This window comes from Copadichromis virginalis, linkage group LG5 (genome assembly GCF_057382275.1).
Source record: "Copadichromis virginalis isolate Kocher_CV1m ecotype Utaka linkage group LG5, C_Virginalis_male_GT1.1, whole genome shotgun sequence".
NCBI lineage: Eukaryota > Metazoa > Chordata > Actinopteri > Cichliformes > Cichlidae > Copadichromis > Copadichromis virginalis.
Window position 1 is genome coordinate 11,095,587 of NC_140622.1, and position 25,577 is coordinate 11,121,163.

At 41.8% G+C, this 25,577-nt stretch overlaps 1 protein-coding gene across 1 annotated transcript; it reads right to left on the reverse strand.

Annotated features, from left to right (window-relative positions):
• Positions 1-229: 229 nt before the first annotated feature.
• On the reverse strand, positions 230-23,990 carry mst1rb (macrophage stimulating 1 receptor b). The gene is made up of 20 exons (XM_085455846.1): positions 22,689-23,990; positions 13,499-13,675; positions 13,291-13,413; positions 12,214-12,384; positions 11,950-12,110; positions 11,526-11,661; positions 11,298-11,434; positions 10,877-11,056; positions 10,615-10,714; positions 7,809-8,027; positions 7,565-7,711; positions 5,208-5,361; positions 4,943-5,032; positions 4,600-4,815; positions 4,423-4,503; positions 4,049-4,230; positions 3,805-3,914; positions 3,531-3,696; positions 3,243-3,379; positions 230-2,087 (listed from the first exon to the last, which is right to left on the reverse strand). Exons 1-20 carry the CDS (start codon positions 23,892-23,894, stop codon positions 1,856-1,858), a joined length of 4,125 nt encoding a protein of 1,374 aa, XP_085311972.1. The 5' UTR covers positions 23,895-23,990; the 3' UTR covers positions 230-1,855.
• Between the last annotated feature and the right edge of the window lie 1,587 nt (positions 23,991-25,577).

Consider the following 25,577-nt stretch of genomic DNA (forward strand, 5'->3'; position numbering starts at 1 on the left):
ATAACATTACAATCCGAAGTCTGGACTCGAACACCTCGATGATTCTTTTCTTTTTCACACATTCTGTTGCAGATTTGCTGCATGAACCGGTTTGGGCCAAGCTTTAGCTCTCACACAGATGACCTCACATTTGACTCTACAATACTTTGGTCTACAGAGGAGTTTGTATTCACCTCAATGACTCCAAGGTGTCCACGTCCAGTGACTGTAAAACAAACCCAAATCAGAATCGGAATCAATTCACAAAACTTTATTTAGCCCACAATAGGCAAATCAATTCAACAGTCCAACATTAGAACAGTAAGCAGTGAATAAAAAATAAAAAAACAAATAATCACCCTTCCACCACTGTGCTTGACAGTTGGTATGATGTGTTTGTGCTGATATGCTGCGTTTGGTGTTTGTCAAACATGCTGCAATGCATCATGGCCACACATGTCCACTTTGTCTCATCTAAATCTAAATCTAAAGGACTTTGTTCCAGAAGTCTTGTGGTTTGTTCAGATACAACTTTGCAAACCCAAGCCACGCTGTCATGCTCTTTTTAGAGAGAGGAGCTTTTCTCTTGGCAACCCTTAAACAAGCCACACTCGGTCCTTCTTTTTCTAAATGTACTGACATGAACTTTAATATTTAACATGATAACTGAGGCCTGTAGCTTTCAACTTTACAATTGGGGTGAATTTGATGGGACATCCACTCCTGGGCTGATTGGCAGCTGTCTTAAATGCTTTTCGCTTGTAATGATCTTTCTGACTGTAGAATTATATTTATCTTATAATGATCTTATAACCCTTCCCAGACTGATGGACATCAACATCTTTCTTTCGCATTGGGGTAACAAACGCCTGAATGCGTGAGACCGGCATATTGCCAAAACTTTAGTTTTATTGAGGCGCTCACACTTGCTGATGATCAGTTAATAAAGTGCTTTTATTTAACAGCACCTGGCTGCTGTTTACCCTCTAAATTTCTATGGAAATAGTCAGGGTGTACTTAGTTTTTCACCAACTGCTTCTGCATTTTGGCTTAATTTTGTTAAATAAATAAAGACATGTTTTATACTTAATCTGAGACTGGATTTATTTAATTTCAGGACCAGCTGAAGACCAGATTATTTTTATTATGTCCTGATATGTAAAATTGTAGAATCCAAAATGAGTGTACTTTGTTTTTTTTGATGACTGTATTACAATAAAAACATTTTGTTTCTTTGGTTTACTAACCAGCTAGTACGACAAAACTAGCTGGTTAATAGCTGGTTACTACAGTCTAACATATTGTCGGTTACCAGTTTATTTATTGGAAATAAATAAACTTAAGATAAAGCAGTTTTAAGGTTTGAATTTTACTGGTGGTATCTAACATGATGAAGTATGCTTTATTATTTGGATCCATTTGTGGAGGAAGAACATGTGCATCTGCAAAAGCTCTGCGCAGCACCAATCCAGAACTAATGCAGTACCAGCCCCTTAATCCACTGTCAGAAATAAGCACTTGAGCTCCCCTCTCATCAATGCCTCGCTCACCAAAAAGCACACTTTTCTTCTTCAGCGCCCAGCATCTGTGAGCTGTAGTGCCTGCACTTCTGTAGGTGTTCGTAATTTGAAGGTACTTTTTACTTACCTAACGCACTACGATGAAGAATATCTTGCTATCTCTGTCTTTCTTTTTCCTTTGGTTCACAAACCTAAAGCCCACAGTTGGGCCTTCTCACTTTTTCCATTCTGATTCAAATCCACTGAGGTAAAAAACACTGGTGTGATGAGACAGAAGTTTGTTTTTTTCCTTTTTTGTGCGCCTGCTATTAGCACCAGAACCAGTTTAAAGTAGGGGGTAAGTAGGGGGAGGTGAATCAAGAAGACATTGAGCTCGAGTCTTCAACGTCTGTGGAGTCATACTCATCAGCGGATTCAGTCAGGGCAGGATAGGGATGAGGCTGGTCAAGGTTGACGTAGGTGACATTCAGACTGATGTAGTGCTCTCCTTCCAGGCCAGACAGTATGGTGGAGACAGCTGACACCAGTGTAGCAAAGCTGGGCCTCAACTCTGGATCCGGGTCCCAGCACTGGAGCATAATGCTATACCTGGGGAAAAAATACAGGCACAATTAATATACTGTATAAGGAATTAGACATTTTCACGTAAAATTTACGAGGCCCTGAAATTTTACAGACTTACAGCAGACTCACACAGAAACACTGTGTATGTGTTAATAGCTGCAGCTGGTTAATCCTCTCCTGATGACAACATGGCATGTAGGAACGATTTTGATTGGCATGCGTGTCATACACTTGTTTTATTGAACCAGGGTTTACAGGGCCGTGAAGCACAACAATTTGAGAAGATGGCATAGATTTGTATGCTGAGAGTTGGATAATGAGACAGATAGCTCTCCTGTGTCTGAACACTAAGCATATATCTGTACCCGGCAGCTCATTAGCACAAAGACTAGAGCGAGTGAAACAGCTTGCCAGGCTGTGTACAGCTGTAAGACAATCCGGCGCCTAGGAAGCTCACATAGGCAACCAGATGAGATCCCAGGAGGTTCATGGTTCAAGCTGGCAAAGAATATTTTGAAAATATTTAATTAATGACATGTAAATTTTGTTACATTTGGGTCAAGCCAGATTAGGTTTGTTTCACCATTCCCAGAATTTAGCTTCTTAAAGTGAATGGACCACCAAGAAAGTGATTATATAATTAAAAAGCATTGTTCCTCTGATTCGCTCTGATCTAGGTGGTCCAGGTCCCTTCCATGAGACCTCAGACCACGTTGAATGTGTTGCCAGGCCTCAGTGGACATGGGGCATGCATGGTTACTCTTTAGTTGTTGAGCAAGAGATCGCCATCTAAGCAGTTTATCATTAAAAGGCAAAAGTACGGTCACACTAGAGTGTGTTGGGGGAGGGGGGGGGTTGTCAGTTGTGTGTAAGTGTATCTGCGTGAGTGCGAAACACATAAACATTAACTCCAAGACAGTGTTGCATAACCATGTTAAAATACAAAGTAGCGGAGAATTTACAGGTATCACTCCACTCGAACATCTTGTCATTATTATCTGGACTTTGAGTCATGTTTTTTTTTTTTGTTCTCTTTTACCCTGCAGCTGTTAATTTGTACCAGAACTACTTAAGCATTGGTAGGATCCACATCAACACTTACACAGTGTATTTTTGCAATAACTTTTGGAGTGAATCAGAAATTTGGGGCCATAAAATGACTTCATTCTTACTACTTACAAAGGGTCAGGGCAGTACTGTGGCTGAGGAAGCCTCCTGCCCTTCAGTAAATAGTGCGTTATATCGTATGGGTCCACCTCTGGGTAGGGGCTGGCTCCTCTGGTCAGCATTTCCCACATCAGAACACCAAAGGACCACTGTATCCAAAGACACAAAAAATATACATCAAGTGTCAGCAAATGTGCATAAAACACTCAAATGCAACGTTTTAATGCAAACAGTGTAATGGAAATCAAATCAAATACATTTTAAATGCAACTTTACTGCAGTAAATCTTTATGTGCGTACCACGTCTGACTTGGAGGTAAATTTTTGTGTTTGCAGACTCTCGATGGCCATCCACTTGACAGGCAGTTTAGCCTTCCTGTGGTCCTGAACACTGTAATATTCCTTATCGAAAACATCTCTGGCCATGCCAAAGTCCGCCACCTTCACCGTGTACGACTCATCCAGCCTGAAGAAAGGAAAAGCCAACTGAAGGATTCTCTCGAAACCAAATGCTTTAAGTCTAACAGAGACACTGAAACATTTGCTAAATTCTCTGCATGTCTTGGAAACTCACATGCAGTTGCGTGCAGCGAGATCTCTGTGCACAAACTTCTTCTGGGCCAAATACTCCATCCCCTTGGCAACTTGCAGCCCAAAGCCAATCAGATCCTTTACAGTGGGGTTCTAAAGAAATCCATGAACACACAACAAGACACACCTCATTAAACAAAAGGAAATGATAGTTCATTAGGTATTTAACAGATAGTTCCTCATAAACGAGGTGATGAATTTCCAATATTTTAATATAGTTATCACACCCTCTTCTCGCAGCGTATGAAATGCCGCAAGTCCCCGTGTTTCATGTATGGCAGAACCACAAGAGGGAGCCCTTCCTGTGGCAGGAGGATGCCCAACAGAGAAAGCACGTTGCTGTGATGGAAGCCCTTCATTATGATGCCTTCCTTCAGAAACTGCTCCACCTCTTCCACATCTGTTATTCCTGATGACACACACATGTAAAGATTCTTTTCTGATGGCCTCTGAGAAGACAGTGGAATTACAGAGAGAACCTCTTCTGAAAGGTACTCATAGGACATCACAGATACTCTTAGCACTTTGTTCCACAGCAGAGACACTCGGGTTCTTTCGTAAAACATATAAATCAAACCTCAAGAAGCAGAAATTACTCAACTATTCAAAGACTTGACAGCACAGTGGATTTCTCTGTTGTTGGAGTCTGTGAAGTAGCCGTGATAGACGGTTCCAAAATGACCTGCAACAAAAATGAGACATAATTACAGAGTTGCTTCAAAATATTATATAATGCTTGGCTTCCATAGCAAGTTTTTTCACGTGCACAAGTCCTTACCTTTTCCGATAATCCGATGTTTCTGGACAACAAGCATCTCGGCAGGAATGAGAACATCTTTCACCTCTTCCAGCAGCTCTGGCCTAAAACTGGTGATAGGGATCTTTTCTGTAGGAAGGAGGGGAGTGAGGGTCGGATCTATGCGACCTCCAGCATAGGTCAGGCTGGGGAATGCTACCGGCCCCACCAAGGGGGTGGGAGGACTTAGCGATACTACTAGTAAAAGTTCACAGAGAAAGAAAAAGAGAGGCATGAAGTTATTAAGTTTATGAAGGTGTCTTTGTCAAAGGAAAATCAGCAATAATTAGAGTAAAGAATATTATATATGTGCTTAGATAGCCACCTCTTCTGTAGTCTCCAACAGGTGACATCTCCACATTATTTGTACCACAGCGGTTGGCGCTGTGGGTTAAACGTGACTCTACCATGGAGGCTGAAAAACATTTCACAATAGTGTTCAATCATCAACCCTAACAGTGGAACATTTACATCCTATACAAAACCTGAGATGTTCTACTTGAAAGACTTTAGTAATTCATCACACTGACACCCACTAGCAGTTGTATAAACATGACTCGTCAAGGTCCACACATAAAAGCGGCGCTAACCTTTCTTCTTCTTCCTTAAGTGTTTCATGACAACAAAGGCCAGCACCGCCCCGGCAACCAGAGCTGCCAGGATCCCCAAAACGATCCCCACCATGTAATGGTTGCTGACCCTCACCACTGTGCCAACGTTGTGAACCTGTCCGTTGATGGAGATCTAAGAAAATAAAGTCCATAAATCACAAGTTTAGTATTTCTGTAGATCTGGAGCAAACCATTCATTTATGTAAAAGTTTTTGCCTGTCATGGTCCTGGGCCATGTTGGCCCAGTGTTCTTAGTTTTCTTGTATGTTTGTATTTTGTTCCCTATTTAGGCCATGTTTCCTGAGTTGCCCTGTTGTGTTGTTCCCTAAGTGGCTTTTACCCCCTGTGTGCCCCTCTGTGTATCTGTGAGCCCTCGTCTCTCCTTATGTTTTATTCCATGTTTCCCCTGCCCGTTATGTCTAAGTTCTCCCCGTGCTCTCTCTCTCCCCCCTGTGTGCCCTCTGTGTATTTATGAGCCCTCGTCTCCCTTTGTGGTTGTTCCATGTTTCCCCAGCCCGTTATGTCTGTGTTTTCCCCGTGCTCTCTCTCCTCCTGTCTGAACCTCTGTGTACTTCCTGTTTGACTCTGCCCGTCTCCCGTCAGTGTTATGTTCACCCCGCCCTGTCTCGTTATGGTTATCTGTGTCAGCTGTGTTCCCCGTGTGTTCCCACTTTCCTCGTTAACCCTCTGTGTATTTCTGTCTGCGTCTCCCTCTGTTCGGCGTCGCGTTCTCCCTCATTGTTGTGTGGATTCCCTGTGTCTCCCTACGAGTGTTAGTTTATTGATTCCCAGTTTAGTTGAGTTCTGTATTTCCTATGTTCTGCCTGTCAGCAATAAAGCTGCTTTTGAGTTCATCCCCGTGTTTGTGAATCTTGCGATTGGGTCCTCCTCCCGCCTGCCACACAGCCGATCCATGACATTGCCACATATGCTCGAACCAATGTTAGTTAGTAAAAATCTAATTTTGTATGAGCTCAGCTGTAAAAAAAAAAAAAAAAAAAAAAATTAATAATAATATTAATTTGTACATTAAATGTTGATTTTATGGTGGATGGCTCAACACTTTAAACAAACAGCATGCATCTCTAATAGATCCATAATTTTTCTATAGTATTCTGTTTATACATTAAAGAGTATCTGCATGCCTGGTGGACAGCAAGGAGGAGGACGCTACTTGGAGATATGGACGCTACTTTTATTTTTAAGAGTCAAAGTGCATCCAAGACAGAAACAGCTGCTGACACAAATACTGCTAACGCTACATCAGCTCAGTACAAGCATCTGCACTCACAGCATGCTAACACAAAGGTATCAAAGACCCCTAAGTGACATCAATATTGAGTGCACACAACCCAGCAGCCAAAGCCTTCTGCAGGTAACAGTAGCTGTGATGAGCATTCAGACATGTAGCATTGTAACTTCTCTTTTATACCTGCACGTGTTTCTGCAGGAGAATCACTCCGATGATCACTTTTAACTTGCCTTGCTTTGTGTAGTGGTCTTTGTTCATGCTTAAAAAAGAAAGCCATCGTGTATGTCGTCATTAAAGTACTGATTTGTGTCAGCGTGTGGAATGCAGCCGAAGGTTAACACTGTTAACCGGTATTTATGTGGCAATGCATTTTAGGTCATGTTACATGAAAGTAACGAGTAGTGTAAGAAATTACTTTCCACGGGGAGTAATTAAATCACGTACTGCATTAGTTTTAAGAAAAGAAGCGAGTAATGTGTGATGCATGAGTTTTTGTTTAGTATTGACCCCAACACTGTATACGACACATTAGTGCAAATTTAAAATGCTGACATTCCAATCCATTGCCTACTTACAGAAAGATAAGTAATATATTACAGTCAACATATTATTTTAATATTAAACTTAGGTTAAATGCTAATAAGCTAAAACTAGCTTATTTTGGACAGTCACTTAATATTTAGTAAGCTAAAAATAGGGTTAGCTTATTCTGAACTTGCAAATTTAGCATGTTCAGGGAATCATGAAATATCACAACTCATTATTCCATGTTGTTAATTTTTGTAATTTCTTTCATTTGAATGTCATAAAAAGCACAGAAACTGGTCTTTTATATAGATATGGGGTCAGAACCCATAGTTAGAATGCCGGAATCAGTATGGTGGAGATGGGATCTGTGTTCATATAAAAAATATTGAATTTATCCAACAGTTACTTGTCTATCCTATCTTGTAGGTACACGAGAGAGGACAGACAACTTAGTGACGTACAGTAATGGTTACTAATCAGTGGCACAGACAGTAAAACCTAGGACCCCAAGTTCCATATTGAATCACGTTAATCAATTTATAACCATCTGACCGACCTTCACTGGTAGTCCCTCACTAGGAATGGTCATGTTTTTGGGGATCCTGCAGGTTATCTCATTATCCAGGACTTTAGCACCACAATCAACACCTGCCACCGTCATAATGATGGTCATGCAGGAGCTCACCAGGTTCAGCTTTTGGTGCTAAGAACAGGATCAAAACGTGTGATATTTAAAATTTCCAATATATTCCACACATTTGAATTGATTTAAGTAAGAATGAAGTAACACAACAGCTTACATGTAGTGACACTTCATCAAACCCAGGGTACAAATTTAGAACATGTCCTTCTGTTTCAAAAGGTATGGGCTCGCCGTAGGGGTGATAGGAGAACTCTTTGCTCCACAGGCTTGATGCTCCATCCATATCAAAAGATAGCGATCCTTCCACAGTTTCATCCCTGTGGAAAACAGGGGTCATGCATTCCATCCGTGTGGGTAAAGACTTGCCGAGGCACTCCTGAAACAAAACAGTGTAATAAAATTTTAATGCTTGTTCTATACAGTAAAATATAAGCACATCACCCAGAGAAGCAATAGAGAAACTCTATAATTTAATACACAGCTCAAAAAAATACTAAAAACATATCAGATCTCAAAGGGAGAAAAATCATGTTGGATATTTATAATGACATGGACTGGGTAATGTGTTAGGAATGAAAGGATGTCGCAGCATTTTGTGGGCATAAAAATTATCAGAGTTAAAATACAGAGAGTTGAATTCAAAGATACTCTGAAAAAATGATGCTGCAGAATAGTCCTTTTTGCAAAAGAAATGTCATTGCAGCAACTCAAAATGTTCCTCAGTTGTTTGCGTGGCCCCCACATGCTTTTACGCATGCCTGATAATGTTGTGGAATACTCCTCGGTATCCGGGGGGTATCTCTTTCCAGATCTAGATGAAGCCTGTACAGCCTGAAGTAGAGATGGCACGATACCACTTTTTTATGTCCGATACCGATATCATAAATTTGGATATCTGCCGATACCGATATGAATCCGATATAGTGTTTTTTAATCAACAAAACTGTTTTTTAAAATATCTTGCTGCATTTTGCAAGTCTGCAAGTTCATACTCAAGTTTAAAACAACAACTACACTAAAGCTATTCTGTTATACCTGTATACAAAAAAAATATTTCATAGTTCAGCAATACTGATCAATCTAATAAACTTAGACCTACACCATCCTCCCTATTCTGGTATTTTAAAGAGTACTTAGCGTAAATATTAAGCAACCTAACTAATAGGGTTCCAACTCCCAGCAACAACAAAAATAAATAAATAAAAAATAGGGAACCACCCCTCACGCTCCACCTCATGATGCTTAATCAACGTAATCAACCTTAATTTGATGCAGTGTGAAAAAAAATGCACAGAAATCAATTATTTTTCAAGAAATATTAAATAGATTCAACATCTTTCTTCAACAAAATTGCAGACTGCACAGATGGTACCTTCCCAAAGGAAAATGTACTATAGCTTACTAGGGTATATATATTAGACTTAATAGTCACTATATACAGTAATTGACTTCTATTCATTTTACATCAAATTAAAACTTTGGGTGTCCGATAATTATTTATTAAAAGCTAGACATTTTAAATGAGAATAAGAAAGAAAAGTATGTCTTTGTGCCCCCTTTTCCCAGTTAATGCCCTATCGGCCCCCCTGGCTAAACTTTGCTAGATCCGCCCCTGCACAGTTACCAGCCGTCAGCTACGTAGAAAAAGATCCTTGAGTAGAAAGTAATATTAAATAAATTCTAACAACAGCTTATCAAGCTTAAACGTGCTGCTGTTGTTCAGCCGCTGGTTTGCTCTTTCTGGCGCAAAGTGGACCAAAAACAAACAAGAGAGACTCACAACAGAAAAGCCGATCAGCTGATCATTAGCAGTTTCACGATTGAAGTAGCAGCCGGAGAGCGAGAGGCAGTCGCTCGTTAAGCTTAACGTGGGAATGCTTTACAAACATTCAGAGATGGACTTACACACTTGCTTTACTTCTCGCGGGGATAACTTTGTCGGAGATGAAATGCCAGGTTGCTAGCGAAGCTCCAAATGCTATCCAGACCACCGACAGGTCCCGCATGCCACAGCTGCTCTATCACGTGATGCATACTGCTCCGACGTTCTGAGGCGAGTTACGGCGTGTTGCAAGTTTTGTGAGGTGCTTTCGTGATATTTAATGGATCGGATTACATTTTTTATTTTTCTCCGATATCCGATCCAGTAATTTAGGTCAGTATCGGACCGATACCGATACGTAATATCGGATCGGTCCATCTCTAGCCTGAAGTGCAACCTGGTGGCTCTGGATGGACTTGAAATATAATTTCCCGGAGGTGTCCTATTGGGTTTAAGTATGGGCGAGCATGGGGACCAGTTGGTGTCAGTTCCTTCATCCTTTGGAACTGCGTGACCTGGAAACCTTCACTGACTGACCGCTAAACCAGCCATGCTAAACTATGTTACAGGCAGGATTACTTTCTCCAGACCCTTTCATGTTGGTTACATGTTCTCATGTGCTCATGGTGCCGCAGTTCAGCAGTGAGCACAGAGCACACTGAGGATGTCGGGCCTCGTCAGTCTGTTTCTGAACACCAGTGTCCTGCTGGAGGTCATTTTGTAGTTTTGGCAGATCTCATCCTGTTCCTCCTTGCACAAAGGAGTAGACACTTGTCCTGCTGATTGGTTAAGGCCCTGTCCAAGTCTTCTGGAGAAACTGTCTGGGTCCTGGAATCTCCTCCATGCTCTTGAGACTATGGTAGGAAATACAGCAAATGTATGTGCCGTCCTGTAGGAGTTGGACTACCTGGGCAACCTCTGTAGGGTGCAGGGATCACCTCATTCTACTAGTAGTGACACTGAGCCTACCCAAATGGAAAACAAGTTAAAAAAAAAAACAGTAAGAAAACATGAGAAGGGAAAAATATCAGTGGCCTCCAGCTGTAAAACCATTCCCATTTTGAATGTTGCCTCATTGGTGCACCTGTTGTTAATTTTTTTGAGCACTGTATATTTACAATGATTGATGATGGAACTGTACCGTTGACACAGATTTCAGGTGGCTCTCATTGGGTTTAAAGCGGATGATTGTGCGGTAAACAGAATCCAGGTTCTCCCCTTCAATGACAATCTTTGAACCTCTGCAACAAAAAGACGTTTAAATTCCATTTTTTAATGAATCTGCCATCTCAGAAAAATGAATAATACACAAAAGTGAAGTGCAAATGCAAAATGGTCCGATCATGCCCTCAAAGTATGTACACACAGCAGCTGTTTTTGTGCTGAGGTTTCTGTGGCATTACCTGTCAAAGCTACAGTCAGGCCGGACGTCTGTTATCTTTGGGTTTTCCTTGTAGTAAAACACCTTTGTTGTGAGAACAGGAGACTTGTCAATGAACACACTCAGAGGAACATCTCTCACCTCTGAGATTTCTTTGGACAAACAAATGATGGAAGACACGTTGCCTTTAGGCGCTGTGACCCTGCAGAGAGACAAAGCTATGTGTGAGTGACACGTCACAACAGACAAACTGGAGCAAATCGAAAGGCTTCATGCTCTAAAATATATTTGTGTAATCATCAAGAACTGGAGCAAAAAATAGTTCACTTGTGAGTCTTTTAACACTTTTCCAAACCAAGACAACTTTACAAGCTCTAAGACAAACACTTGAGAAACCGAGTAAGTGATTGTGCTACAAAGCACGTAAGGTTTTGTATTTGTACCTTTTTATGTCGCAGGCCACATCGTTAAGAGTGACTCTCCTGGTCTTTCCAGCGTCCAAGTGAGGCCCACTCACAGTGATGAGTGTGCCCCCAACACGAGGGCCATAGTTGGGCTGGATTTCTGTGATGTTGGGAACCTGAAGAAGTCAGTTTATTTTGATTTTGTGGTAAAGCAAACCCTCTTCATAGACAAGGAAAAAAGAATTGCAAGATATTAACAAAGGTTACCACAAATGTGAATCCTGGCATTTCTGCCTTCCCTTCAATAGAGTAGCGTCCCTCCACTTTGCCCTCATGCACTTCCACTGTAATGTTGACTGGTTTGAACAGCTCAGTGGCCCCAGAGCGAATCTTACACACCAAGCTGAGTATCAGAAGAAAACACTTGCATTAGACATGTCCAACAAAACTACTAACAATTTAATTTCATGGTGAACTGTCTGACTACAACAGGAAACAAAATTACCTTCGGTGACTTATTTTTGCTGTTTGCAAAGACCGTTATAGAATAATGAGCAAGCATTAATATAAATAGGGCATATCACAGTGCAGCAAAGATATAAAAAAAAAACTACTGATGGATTTGCTGATAATGGTTATAACACAAAAACCTTGTCCTTGGAACCAAAACAAGCCTTGCAAAGTTACTCACTACGTGTTGTTGCTTTTGGCTGGAATCACAGTGCAGGACGTCTGTCCCAGTCGGATCTGGTGGGTTCTGGAGGTGATAGCAGGCCTCAAAGGCGACTGGAACTCCCACCCAGTCAGCGTTAGCTCTGTTTGACCATCAGGGGGAGCAGTCCGTGGAAAGAACTGTGTTAATAAAAGACAATTATAGTTCACCATTGAAAATGAATGCTGTCATAAGTTGTAGATTTCAGATTCAGAGATTGTGGATTATTAGACTAAATCTCACTCCGGAGATCCCAGGTGGGCAGGACTCGTTTCTCCAGCGATTGTGGCACTCGCTCTCCCACGAGCACACTCCAGAGCACCAGCCACAGCCCATGAATTTTGGGGCAGTCAGGCACATGGCACAAGTCAGGAAGTGTTGACAGCCTGGTCCTCTTTGGGGCACCTGGATCATCTAAAACAGAATAATAACCGTTTTCATCTCACACACTTATTGCTAGGGGGGAAAAAACTCTCCATTTTATTTTTCATATAATGAAGCCTATAAGCAGCATAAGAAATGTTCTTTTCAAAACCAAGTATTGATTTCTCACATTAAATATGAAAAGTATTCTGCCTGACATGTTTGTCTGCATTATACCTTGTTTCTTGTATTTAAATACCTGAGTAGATCATCCCTTTCATAGTGTTAGGAGGACACATGTAAAAATCTTAAATGCAGGATTTAAACAAGATGTAAGTGATAATGTAAATGACATAGGTGTGCATAAAATAATGTTTAATCTTCAGTTTTTACACTGGCACTTTGGACACTGCTTGTTTCATAAAACTACTGTAGAATCATTTTATTTGCTCCTTAATAACTGATCCTGTTCATGGAGAGAGACGTGTAAGCTGATACTTGGTCTCATTCAGCAATAGTCTGTTTAAGAGGTCAGCTGGACAGCTCCTAGTGCTGAAACGAGTCTTATCTAGTGTCATCAAAATATTACAAACATGTTCAGAGGAGCGTCATTTTCTAAGGTCACGTGACCAGTTTGATTTAATGATTCGGTTTAAGGCTCTGACAGTCATTTCAAGTTCTTCAATTTTCTAATTACTCACTAATTGATTCTCATGGTCACAAGGGTAACACCATTTAAAAAGTGAAAGACATTCGCTGGCCCTAAGGCAAGAGAACACCCGGGCAGGTGCTCTAGATTGTCACAAAAAGACTGCTAAAATTACCCAGCTCTTTTGTAACTGTGATGTGACCAGATCTCCGTGTCTTTCAATAGTGAGAGCACGATTTACCCACAGAGTCTGCTAAGCTTGGACTGGTATAAGATTGGTATACTGTGCAAAGGGACTGCAGCTGTACCTTGTCTCCAACCACAAAGAGAAGATATTCTGAAGAATGCACAGCAGCAATGGAGGAGACCCTCTGGTTTTCTACCAAGGAGTAATTGGCAAAGATGACAGGGCTGGATCTTGTCAGCACAAGCTGCCAACACAAAATGAAGGGTTGATCATTAGTAGAGGAGCAAGTAAATAAAGACAAATGCTAAAGATGATAAATTATGCTATACCTGAAGCAGGCGTCCGGTCGAGGTACCAATGTGGGCCACGGTCTTGTTCTCTATAGTTGTGACGAGGAGAGATGTGAGCAGGACGTTTGTCATCTTCCTGTTGAACAGGTCCACTCTGTAGTAGGGCTTTGACACCATGGTAGGATGGTCTCTGCATGTGGCATTGTTCTCCATGCTCTAGTACAAAGGTCGTAGACAGCAGAGGGCACAGACAACAGGAAATGGTGAGAGAAAAAGCAGTTCAAGTGCAAGCTGCAGCGAGGCAGTATTGCACAATATGTGGCAACAGGGTATCAACAGGTTGTTTGTCCTTTATGCTGGAAAAAGAGAGTATGATCTTGTGCAGTGTTGTGCTGTCAATGTGTTTCAGGCTATAGACATAAAAAATTGTTTATACTGAGCATTAAAATGATCACTTATTCTTGATATATCATATTACGTTGTGTTCAGCAGCTGATCAGCAGTCATTTAGGTTTAACTGTAGAAGAAGTTTAGTAAGTATACCCTGAGGTGTCTGTGAAGGTTCTCAGTCATCCAGGTCATCGTAGTCAAAGGAGCTTGCAAAGAAAAGCGTCTGGACTTCTTTAAGTTACTTGAAGACGTTTCACCTCTCATCCGAGAAGCTTCTTCAGTTCTAAGGTCAAATGGTGGAGAGTCCCAGATATAAACCTAGTGGGAGTAACCCCCCACAGAGGGACAACAGGACCCCCTGATGATCCTCTAATCGCCTGAGCCAAGGTGTGAAACTGGGTGTGGGTCCCAATCAGCCAGAGATTCGGGTGAGCTCATTGTGAAACCTGGCCCCACCTTATCATGCGAATTCCTGAGATCAGATGGCCCAGGATGTGAGTGGGCGTTAAGGCGTCTGGGAAGAGATCTCAAAACTGGATTATAGATGGCAGAGAGTTGGTGTCGTAAACCCCCGCCTCTGTTCAAAGATGGTCGCTCACAGTGGACATAGATGGCTTCTTTCACTCCTCTTTCAAACCATCTGTCCTCTCTGTCCAAAATGTGAACATTGGCATCCTCGAAAGAGTGTCCTTTATCCTTAAGATGCAGATGGACTGCTGAGTCTTGTCCTGTGGAGGTGGCTCTTCTGTGTTGTGCCATGCGCTTGTGAAGTGGCTGTTTGGTCTCTCCAATGTAGAGGTCTGAGCATTCCTCGCTGCACTGTACAGCATACACCACATTGTTAAGTCTGTGTTTTGGCGTTTTGTCTTTCGGGTGAACCAGTTTTTGTCTGAGCGTGTTGCTGGGTCTGAAATGCACCGGGATGTCATGCTTGGAGAAAACTCTCCTGAGTTTTTCTGATACACCGGCTACATAGGGGATGACAATGTTGTTGCGTCTGTCTTTCTTATCCTCCATTCAGGAGGAGGAGTGTGTGTTTTTGGAAGCAAGGTGTGAAATTTCCTGCGTTGTCTTCTAGTTCACCAGGGAAGACACCAAGGACAACTGTTTGCCTTTCCTGGACTGCGCTGTGCACATTGAGGAGAACGGCAACCTCAACATCGAAGTTTACCGGAAGCCCACACACACGGACCAGTACCTCCTTTTTGACTCCCATCACCCTCTGGAACACAAACTTGGAGTAATCAGGACCCTACACCACTGGGCAGAACATGTTCCCTCTAAGCCTGAAGGAAAAAAGAAGGAACACACACATGTAAAGGAAGCACTCAAAACGTGCGGCTATCCTAAATGGGCGTTCTTAAAGTCAGCAAAGAGGCACAGAAAAGAAGACCAGACACCAGCGAGGGAGGATAAGAAGGACAGACGCAACAACATTGTCATCCCCTATGTAGCCAGTGTATCAGAAAAACTCAGGAGAGTTTTCTCCAAGCATGACATCCTGGTGCATTTCAGACCCAGCAACACGCTCAGACAAAAACTGATTCACCCGAAAGACAAAACGCCAAAACACAAACTTAACAATGTGGTGTATGCTGTACAGTGCAGCGAGGAATGCTCAGACCTCTACATTGGAGAGACCAAACAGCCACTTCACAAGCGCATGGCACAACACAGAAGAGCCACCTCCACAGGACAAGACTCAGCAGTCCACCTGCATCTTAAGGATAAAGGACACTCTTTCGAGGATGCCAAAGTTCACATTTTGGACAGAGAGGACAGACGGTTTGAAAGAGGAGTGAAAGAAGCCATCTATGTCCACTGTGAGCGACCATCTTTGAACAGAGGCGGGGGTTTACGACACCAACTCTCTGCCATCTATAATCCAGTTTTGAGATCCCTTCCCAGACGCCTTAACGCCCACTCACATCCTGGGCCATCTGACCTCAGGAATTCGCATGATAAGGTGGGGCCAGGTTTCACAATGAACACACCCGAAACTCTGGCTGATTGGGACCCACACCCAGTTTCACACCTTGGCTCAGGCGATTAGAGGATCATCAGGGGGTCCTTTTGTCCCTCTGTGGGGGGTTACTCCCACTAAGTTTATATCTGGGACTCTCCACCATTTGACCTTAGAACTGAAGAAGCTTCTCGGATGAGAGGTGAAACGTCTTCAAGTAACTTAAAGAAGTCCAGACGCTTTTCTTTGCAAGCTCCTTTGACTACGATACCCTGAGGTATATTTTCTAACTCAAATTACTGTATTTGCAGGGATATGTTTAACTTAAAAGGCAGCATGAAACAAATCCATCTCTCTGTACAATTCCTTGATCTAAAAACACAAGTGCACACTGCAGTAATTGTATACCCTTAATATCTGCACATGCTCTATAGAGAAATAACAAAGTCAGTATGATAAGAGGGGTACTTTAACTTGTTCGTTACTGTTCTTACTGTCTTGGGGCAACTTTGACCACATAACGTCCTCTGGGATTAATAAAGTATTTCAATTCTGATTCTTTATGACAACTGAGCAGAGTCTGAGAATGTCTGATCTAATGTATGCTGTGTGATGAAAGTTGGTCCTTGAGAATAAACTATTAAGGGGGGCTTGCATTTGGACAAATCTGTTAAAGTCACTGTTTAATGGGAAATGTAATCAAATCTACACCATCAATCACATATAAAGGTTTTTTGATGTAAACAAGAACACAGCCATTATAGTATGTTAAGGAAGATTTATTAGCTGTCCGACCGCATGGGAGCATTGTTTGTTTTACATGCCTTGAGCAGTTCCATATTATTAGATTGTAATATTTGATCTCTGGAAAATGTACAGTTGTGGTTCGACAGACTGAGCTGCTTTCTTGTGAGATAAGTTGAGCTCGTCACCGGGGTGACAAAGAGAAACAAAGTATCTGGCACACCAGAAGCCCGAGGTGAATCGGTTGTGATAATATGATTATTTAATAATCTAAAGGCCTTTGATAGATGTTTATGCCTTGCATTACTGACAGGAGGATTGCCCTGGAGCTGTAGATACAGAGCAGGGAGCATCACTGTTTGATTTAAGGGAGTATTCTACCAAGGAACAAGAAGCACTATGAGAACACAAACCTCCACCAAGGCAGCTCACTGAGCAGCATTTACTTGTAATGGAATAGTATTGTCTTTCGTGAATATTCATTTTGTTTTCTTTGTTCTATATACTTTAAAAAGTTTTTTTTGTTTTGTTTTTTTTATTTAACATTTATTTAACCAGGAAGATCGAATTGAGATTAAAAACCTCTTTTTCAAGGGAGACCTGGCCAAGTTTGTAGTGCAGTAAAAACAAGTGCAAAGTTGGTCCTGTTAAAACCCATTTTAATATACTTGACTTAATTTTAATGACACTTTTTGGGTGTAGAGCACATGTGGCATGCATTTTGTTTTTAGTAAAATTTATTTTTGTCATGGTCTCTGTGTCTTTGTTGAGTTACTCTCGTCAGTACAGCCCCGATAAACCCTGTTTCTCGTGTGACTACAGGGATTATGCTAACCGCAGTTCTCTTGTGCTTAGGTTCTCGGACTTGTCCGTACCCCCGATCTGTTTCCCTGGTGGTGTGGCGTAGAATGGAGTAAGAGTGAGTGTGTAGAAAACAAATACGAGAGGAGCGAGTGAGCGGAGTGTGCTGGATTCAGAAGAGTGCCGAAGACAAACTGGGAAGGAGCGAATGAGCGGAGCGTGTTTTGAACTTTCTCCCCATTTCCCCCTGGACCGCTGCATATCCCTGCCCTGTACACTGTCTATACTTTCACGTGGTGTTTCGTAAATACATTTACGATTGCTATTCTAGTTCAGCTGGTCTGCGCCTGAGTCCAGTTTCGCCTGTGTTACAATTTTAATGTTTTGCAATAAATATCAAGTGAAAAACATGTTTTGATCATAAGTGTTTTCAAAAGAAAAAATGCCAATTCTGGAATATTATGAGCTGTTATTATAATTTACATAACATTCATAATAAAATAATGTGATATTTAGAATCCCTATACATCACTGCCTATATGTCGTCAATACAAACAATGTCAGTAAGAATGTCAGTAAGTCATTGAGTTGACCTTGAAGAGCTTAGTGAATGTAGGGAAATTTTTATGGATTGTTAACATGAGCCCACTCTGCACCCCTGCAAAGCTTTAATGGAATTTATTTAAAACCTTCCAAGCTGTCGTGTTTACAGACAGGCTTGAATTTGCCATATTTTTCTAGTCAATGTCCAATCGTAGTGTGAAGTCTCCTCCAGTTAACTGAAGCCTGACATTAGTGGCCTAGTGCCACTGGAGGCCATATATGTCTTTGTGTCACATTTCCTCTGTTTTTTTCCCCTCATCACTGATATACGTTGATCCAAGTTTCATCTGTCCAAAACCTGCTGTTTTAGGTATGTGTTAATGTCTGATCTGGCCACTCTGAGACAGATCACTGGTTTAAACCCTGTGGTGAACCTCTGATAATGATATGCTTACCTCCTGGAGTTGTCCTAACTTGAATATTGTGAACAGGTTTTTCTTTACCTTGGAAAGGATTCTGCAGCGATCCACCTCTAATGTCTTCGGTAAACCTTCTGTCTTCGGTAAGGTCCTTTTTATGTGTTATTTTTTTCACCAAATGTGCCACAGTTTCCTTTCCTGCTATCTCTCTGACAGATTTGGTTTGTTTTTGAATCCTAAAAATGACTTGTTTCAGTTGATGAAACAAGTGAAATGTCTTTACCTTGAAGATTAAATTTGTTCACATTCAAATCCCACCCTTAAGTGAACCCATCCAGTTACATTTGAGACCATGCTAATAAGTACCAGTGCAAAGAATGGCAGTAATTTCTATGTGGTTAATCCAATATACTTGTTCAGCTGCTTAGATCAGACCATAATAATCATATAACTATATCTCAATTATGTTGTGATATACAGATAAACTAAAATCGAGTCAGTGTCTAAAAATATATGGACTGTATGTAACCTTAGAGCTTAAGAAAAAAACAAAAACAGCACTGCTATTGCCTGAAGTCATCCACCTCCTAATCCCAGAGGAGTATAAAACAGTGGGTATGAATTGCTTTCCTAAAGCCTAACTCTCCGTTACAGCTACTCTAAATACAAATCATAAATACAAATATAAAACTAATTAAACTGAAAAGCTGTAAAAATAAAAACTGTAAGCCAGAATATTATCAAACATTTTAAGTCTAAAACAATAGTGCATTTGTCATCACAGAAATAGCTTAATAATTCAGTGACATAGTAACAAGCCAAATGAATGAATCATGAATCAATGTTATTGGAATTCCACGTGAAAGACCAATTCAAAGTGGTGTACACGTGAGAAGTGGAACGAAAATCATACATGATTCCAAACATTTTCTACAAATAAATAACTGCAAAGTGGGGTGTGCGTAATTATTCAGCCCCCTTTGGTCTGACTGTAGTCAGTTGCCCATAGACATTGCCTGATGAGTGCTAATGATTAGATAGAGTGCACCTGTGTGTAATCTAATGTCAGTACAAATACAGCTGCTCTGTGACGGCCTCAGAGGTTGTCTAGGAGAATATTGGGAGCAACAACACCATGAAGTCCAAAGAACACACCAGACAGGTCAGGGATAAAGTTATTGAGAAATTTAAAGCAGGCTTAGACTACAAAAAGATTTCCCAAGCCTTGAACATCCCACGGAGCACTGTTCAAATGATTATTCAGAAATGGAAGGAATATGGCACAACTGTAAACCTACCAAGACAAGGCCGTCCATCTAAACTCACAGGCCGAACAAGGAGAGCGCTGATCAGAAATGCAGCCAAGAGGCCCACGGTGACTCTGGACGAGCTGCAGAGATCTACAGCTCAGGTGGGGGAATCTGTCCATAGGACAACTATTAGTCGTGCATTGCACAAAGTTGGTCTTTATAGAAGAATGGCAAGAAGAAAGCCATTGTTAACAGAAAACCATAAGAAGTCCCATTTGCAGTTTGCCACAAGCCATGTGGGGGACACAGCAAACATGTGGAAGAAGGTGCTCTGGTCAGATGAGACCAAAATGGAACTTTTTGGACAAAATGCAAAACGCTATGTGTGGCGGAAAACTAACACTGCACATCACTCTGAACACACCATCCCCACTGTCAGATATGGTGGTGGCAGCAGCATGCTCTGGGGGTGCTTCTCTTCACCAGGGACAGGGAAGCTGGTCAGAGTTGATGGGAAGATGGATGGAGCCAAATACAGGGCAATCTTTGAAGAAAACCTCTTGGAGTCTGCAAAAGACTTGAGACTGGGGCGGAGGTTCACCTTCCAGCAGGACAACGACCCTAAACATAAAGCCAGGGCAGCAATGGAATGGTTTAAAACAAAACATATCCATGTGTTAGAATGGCCCAGTCAAAGTCCAGATCTAAATCCAATCGAGAATCTGTGGCAAGATCTAAAAACTGCTGTTCACAAACGCTGTCCATCTAATCTGACTGAGCTGGAGCTGTTTTGCAAAGAAGAATGGGCAAGGATTTATGTCTCTAGATGTGCAAAGCTGGTAGAGACAAACCCTAAAAGACTGGCAGCTGTAATTGCAGCAAAAGGTGGTTCTACAAAGTATTGACTCAGGGGGCTGAATAATTACGCACACCCCACTTTGCAGTTATTTATTTGTAAAAAATGTCTGGAATCGTGTATGATTTTCGTTCCACTTCTCACGTGTGCACCACTTTGTATCGGTCTTTCACGTGGAATTCCAATAACATTGATTCATGTTTGTGGCTGTAATGTGACAAAATGTGGAAAAGGTCACGGGGGCAGAATACTTTTGCAAGCCACTGTATTAAACACAGATGATGTTTTGGCAGCAGTTTTGGCATATATTGGTCTGCTGTGAAGTGGAAGAACCAAGGTTTCAGTCTATTGGACAGTCCCGCTGTCACGTTACTCAATATTCAGACCAGCAGCCAAAAGCAACAACAGAAGATCCATTACAGGAACACTTCATTAGTCCAACCAAAAAGTGTTCCTCCAAAGGCAGAGGAAGGGGCAACATAACTCGAGTTCTGCCAAACTTTATGAAATCACTTTCTCCTGAAGTGCCATCATCTGGGATAACCAGCAGCTGAAATCATACTAATTATACAGCTTTACAATATCACAGCAACATTACAGTAATAGCAACCAGTCCTTGTGGGAATACTCATAGTTTCTCAAACTGGAATTTACTTAAAGTAACTGTGGTATCAGATGTCTTACCACAGCTCCCACTACCCAAAACCTACCCCAAAAGACAAAACTGAATAATTTAACACAAAAAAATATGAGAAATATGCATGGGATCTGGGAATAAACAGGCGTTTTCCCACGAGAAACCAGCAGCAACATATTCTAAGACCTTTAAAATCAGACATCCTAACGCACACGCATCGCCTGAAAAGGCCACTGACTAAAGTCACACAAAAAGGGAACGGGGCAAACCTTTCCAGTCCCTTCTTGAGAGCATTCAGCCTATAGAAAAAAAAACTGACCCTCACTCCCACTTGGCTGCCATCCAGGTCCTTCTGGATAATGATGAGTGTAGTAAGACTTTTTCCATATTTATTAGCGATCCAAAAAGCTTTCTGCATCCCTGTTTTCTCTGACTTAACAGTGGCTGCCAACTGACTGCCGATGCAAAAGCTTCTCACATTCCTAATATGACTAAAATGGAAACCTTAATATTGCTTCACAGAAACCACAAAATTTTCCTTTTCATTGGTGTCTCATCGAGAGGAGGTGATACATGATGAATAAAGGATCATTTCTGGCTAAAGAGGAAAATAGATTCAACTGAATGACCATAAAAATTCATACAAAAAGGGTGAATACAATAGACTGTATATAAAAGATGGTCATACCACCCAGACCTCTCCCATTGGTTTTGTACTGTGTGTAATGAAGCCAGAAGTAGCCAGACGTAGGAAAAGCTGGCCAAATATGCCGAGAATCCCAGCTGTGCACAAAACAGCCAAGCAATGATGCATTCACGAACAACCAGATGCTCTGAAATTTCCAGTGTTTGTTTTCCTAGCTGCACTGTCTCTAAATATCTCTCAAAACCATCTCAAAAAATGTGCTCCATTGACGAGTGTGTGATGTAAAAGCTGCAAATAAACCCCAAATCTTCATCCAGCAAACCTCTCGCCTTTGAGTGGAAAATCCCTGCTCCATATAAGATGCGTGTGACCTAGCCAGAAACCCAGGGAGATTTGCCTCGTCAGTGACGCTTTGGTGACAACACTGTGTGGTTGTGTCTGATCAACATTTTCTTGTAAACCTAGTGAAGGTTTTGTCAGAAATCTCATTGTTTACAGATGTGGTATAAGTGTGTATTTATCTAAGTTTTATTTGTCACTAAACCACAATGATTCAAAGACATCTTCATGACATCTTCAAGTTAAATATTCATAGAAAAGATGGAAGGAGGAACTATCAGTTCTGGCCAAAACCATTTTTGGTACCAGGCTGTAAAGGGGCTTTTTAATTTAGGGTTTAACATGGGAGTCTTTTAGGGATTGATTCACTTTTGGAGCCTGCCACTACAAGACAAACAGTTTTTGGCTTCCTGTGATGGATTCATTTTCAGCACCAAGGCTGGATGAAGATGAGAGACATATTGTGCAAGAGTTTTATCGAGCCACCTTTGTTAGTCCATAAATTATCCAAGTTCAGATAATTTTCTGCTCATCTTATCGCGACATACTTTCCTTTTTGCCAGCTCAGACCAAGCAACTGTAGCATTTAGAAGAAGAAGTAGCATTTTCATAGTTGTGTATTTGCAGACTGATGCGCTCACCTCATGTGGACAGCTCTCACAGGGTTGGAAATGGCAGAGCCCTCTAGAGAGCTGCTCAGGTCCAGACTCACAGCAGTCATCCACCCCATCAGCAATTGCCTTGTTCACATTGTCCATGGGGAAGGCGCACAGGGCAGAGTCATGCTCTGTGACTCCGTTGTCGTCGGTGACAGCAAAAACACCATACAGGATGTCATCCTCCTCCTCCGCTCCTAACTCCTCTGCCAGCTCCCTGCCTGCTTTGCCAAAATGGGCTGCTTGGACCACGTTGTACACAATATCCTTATAAGGTTCACTGGCTACGTTCCTCCTCCTGCGCTTTGGTTCAAAGCGACACTCCAAGATCAACTCGCGATACCGCTTCATTTCCCATTCGTTCCTCGGGAGACGTCCCAGACGAGTCTGAAAAGGCGACGATTCCTGATCCGGGCTCTCTCTCTGGACTGAAAGGAAGTACACAAACTCCTGAGTGAAGAAGCTGTAGACATATTCAATATGGTATGTCTTTCGCAGGCTGGGAAGGACAGTCAGACCACGCACATCACTGAAGAAACCATCTTCTGTGGCCAGTGGTCGACGAACTGATAAAGACTTCCTGCCGTAACGCTGAGTGACACTGTCATTAACACTGGCCGCGACAAAAAAATAGACAGTCTGACCCTCCTCCACCATTGTGACTTTCGTACCAAGAGGGCTAGCCACACAGTCAGGACAGTTAGCAGCAGAGTTTGAGCCCTTTCTGAACAAACACTTTGAAAGAGAGGGTGGCTCTCCATTTGGGTTCAGCTGGTGGAAATAGCATACGCCGTACTGAGAACTTCCACAAGAATATAAATACATAAAGAGTGTATCCAACAGCAACACCTGATTGTCTGTGTCCTCTGGAAAGTTGTGATTCTTGTCAATCTCACACAAATTGCATATGTGACACTCTGAGCCCCCCACTGGCCCAGTGCGGAGCTCCCACACCTTCTCCAGGCTTCTGTTGACAGCTTCGATCACATTCTTAGAGGCCACGTACACTTCTTGGTAAAATGAGTTGTTGACTATGTTTTGGATGGGACCCCCAGCTTGGAAGAAAGGCATTGTGTACACAACAGAGAAGTTGACAGGGCTGGGGGCCAATGACGCACAGTTGGCCAGGGCAAAGGCCAGCACAGTCTGGAACCAGACGCATGCCCACCACTGTCCGGCCCAGTGGACCATCTCCAGTCCGGGTTCCAGGGGCCCAAAGGCACAGGCGATGTGTCGCTACCTCCAGGTCTGCTGCTGAGTCAAAACCATCCTTAAACCACCCAGTGACACCTGATAAAACAAAAAGAGTAAAATAACTCATTAAACTGATAAGAAATCATGAGCTGCAACTCAAGAATGACTAAAGCTTTGATATTTCCTTGCTTGAGAGTTAAATAACAAAGATGCCATTTTAATGAGTTAGATGATCCAGGAAAGCTTTGCATAAAGATGTGAAAGTGAAAAGGGGATCTTGGCTGACTTGACTGCTTTCTCCTGCTTTAAGCTAAATGTCCTCTAGGACCAACATTATACTGAACGGACATGTATAAGTATTAGACAGATCTTCTCATCTAGCTCAGGCCAAGAAATCAAGTGAGCATATAACTAGCAGTACTTACATTACCTTCATTCAAGGCTTTTAAATGCATATCGCCTATTTCTTATCTAAGGTTCCTTTGGCAGGAATGGATTTTGTTTAAAGAACCACCTTTTGAACAAACAAAGAGCCACAATCCCGTTTGTATGAAGAGGTAAAAGCTGACAGAAGTGAGATGTGTCTGAAAGCTGTTTACTAAAACTGCTGTAAGACCATAAAATGATAAGCAGTAGCCTGTTGTTTCATGTTGTCATAAATTATGCCTCCTATGGGATTTGCTACTAATGAAAGTGAAAATCAATATAACAGTATTTTATTATGTTTTGCGTGGAACCCTAAAAGACCCGAGGTAACAATCATGATCACCATCTTGTCTGGTCCTGATAATAAAAGCACATGTGGTCATAAAAATAAAAGCTTTCTCTGACTCACCACAGACACTGACAGGAAATGTTTAGATCATCAGACACAGAGTTGTGGTGGTAGAAGATGTGGATGTAACTATTTTTACTGGGGCTTTGTACATAAGCCATTCATATCTGTCTGGTCATGTTTACTCTGGTTAATCACAAGCAGAGTTTTTCAAATGAATCATCTTCTTTTATGCAAGGGAGTTGGTGGTAACAAGCCAAGATAATGACTTTTGCTCAACATGAACCAACCAAATTTAGCAAATCTACATTTTTCCATTGCTCATCCAGCCCAAGCTCTACGTAGCGTCCGAGCCCTGTCTTCATCGTGAACATACATAAGTGGGTGGATCATTAACTGGACATACGCCATGACTGTTTTCTGGCCTGGCCTCTCAATTATTCATTCCTGTTACAACCACTACGTGCCTTTCAGGGGGAAAAGATGGCCACGGACTGATGGTCGTCAGACGTTGTGTAGCCTTTAAAACTACCAGGTGAGGGCAAAACTGCTCTTCGGCTCGTGTCAGAGAATTTAATCCATTTTGAACATTATATTTAACAGCGTCAGAAACGGCAGTGTGAGCCAACTGATTTTAAGCACAAAGCACTTGTTTTTGCTAAAAGCAGTCGTATGGAAAAGTTCAGAGTCTCAGGTCTTTGCATCAATAATTCATTGAACCCCGCTGATGCTGTTGTTACATTTTAACATTTGCAGCTCCTTGTAAAGCTGAGGTTAAGGTCTGGGGACATGAGTACACATAGTAATGGCACTGATTGACTTTCTCCGGGTTCATGGTTAATAAAGCAAACGGCTGAAACAGAGTTTCCATTCACTTTGCTATTTTCAGGCCAATCAAGGCTTCA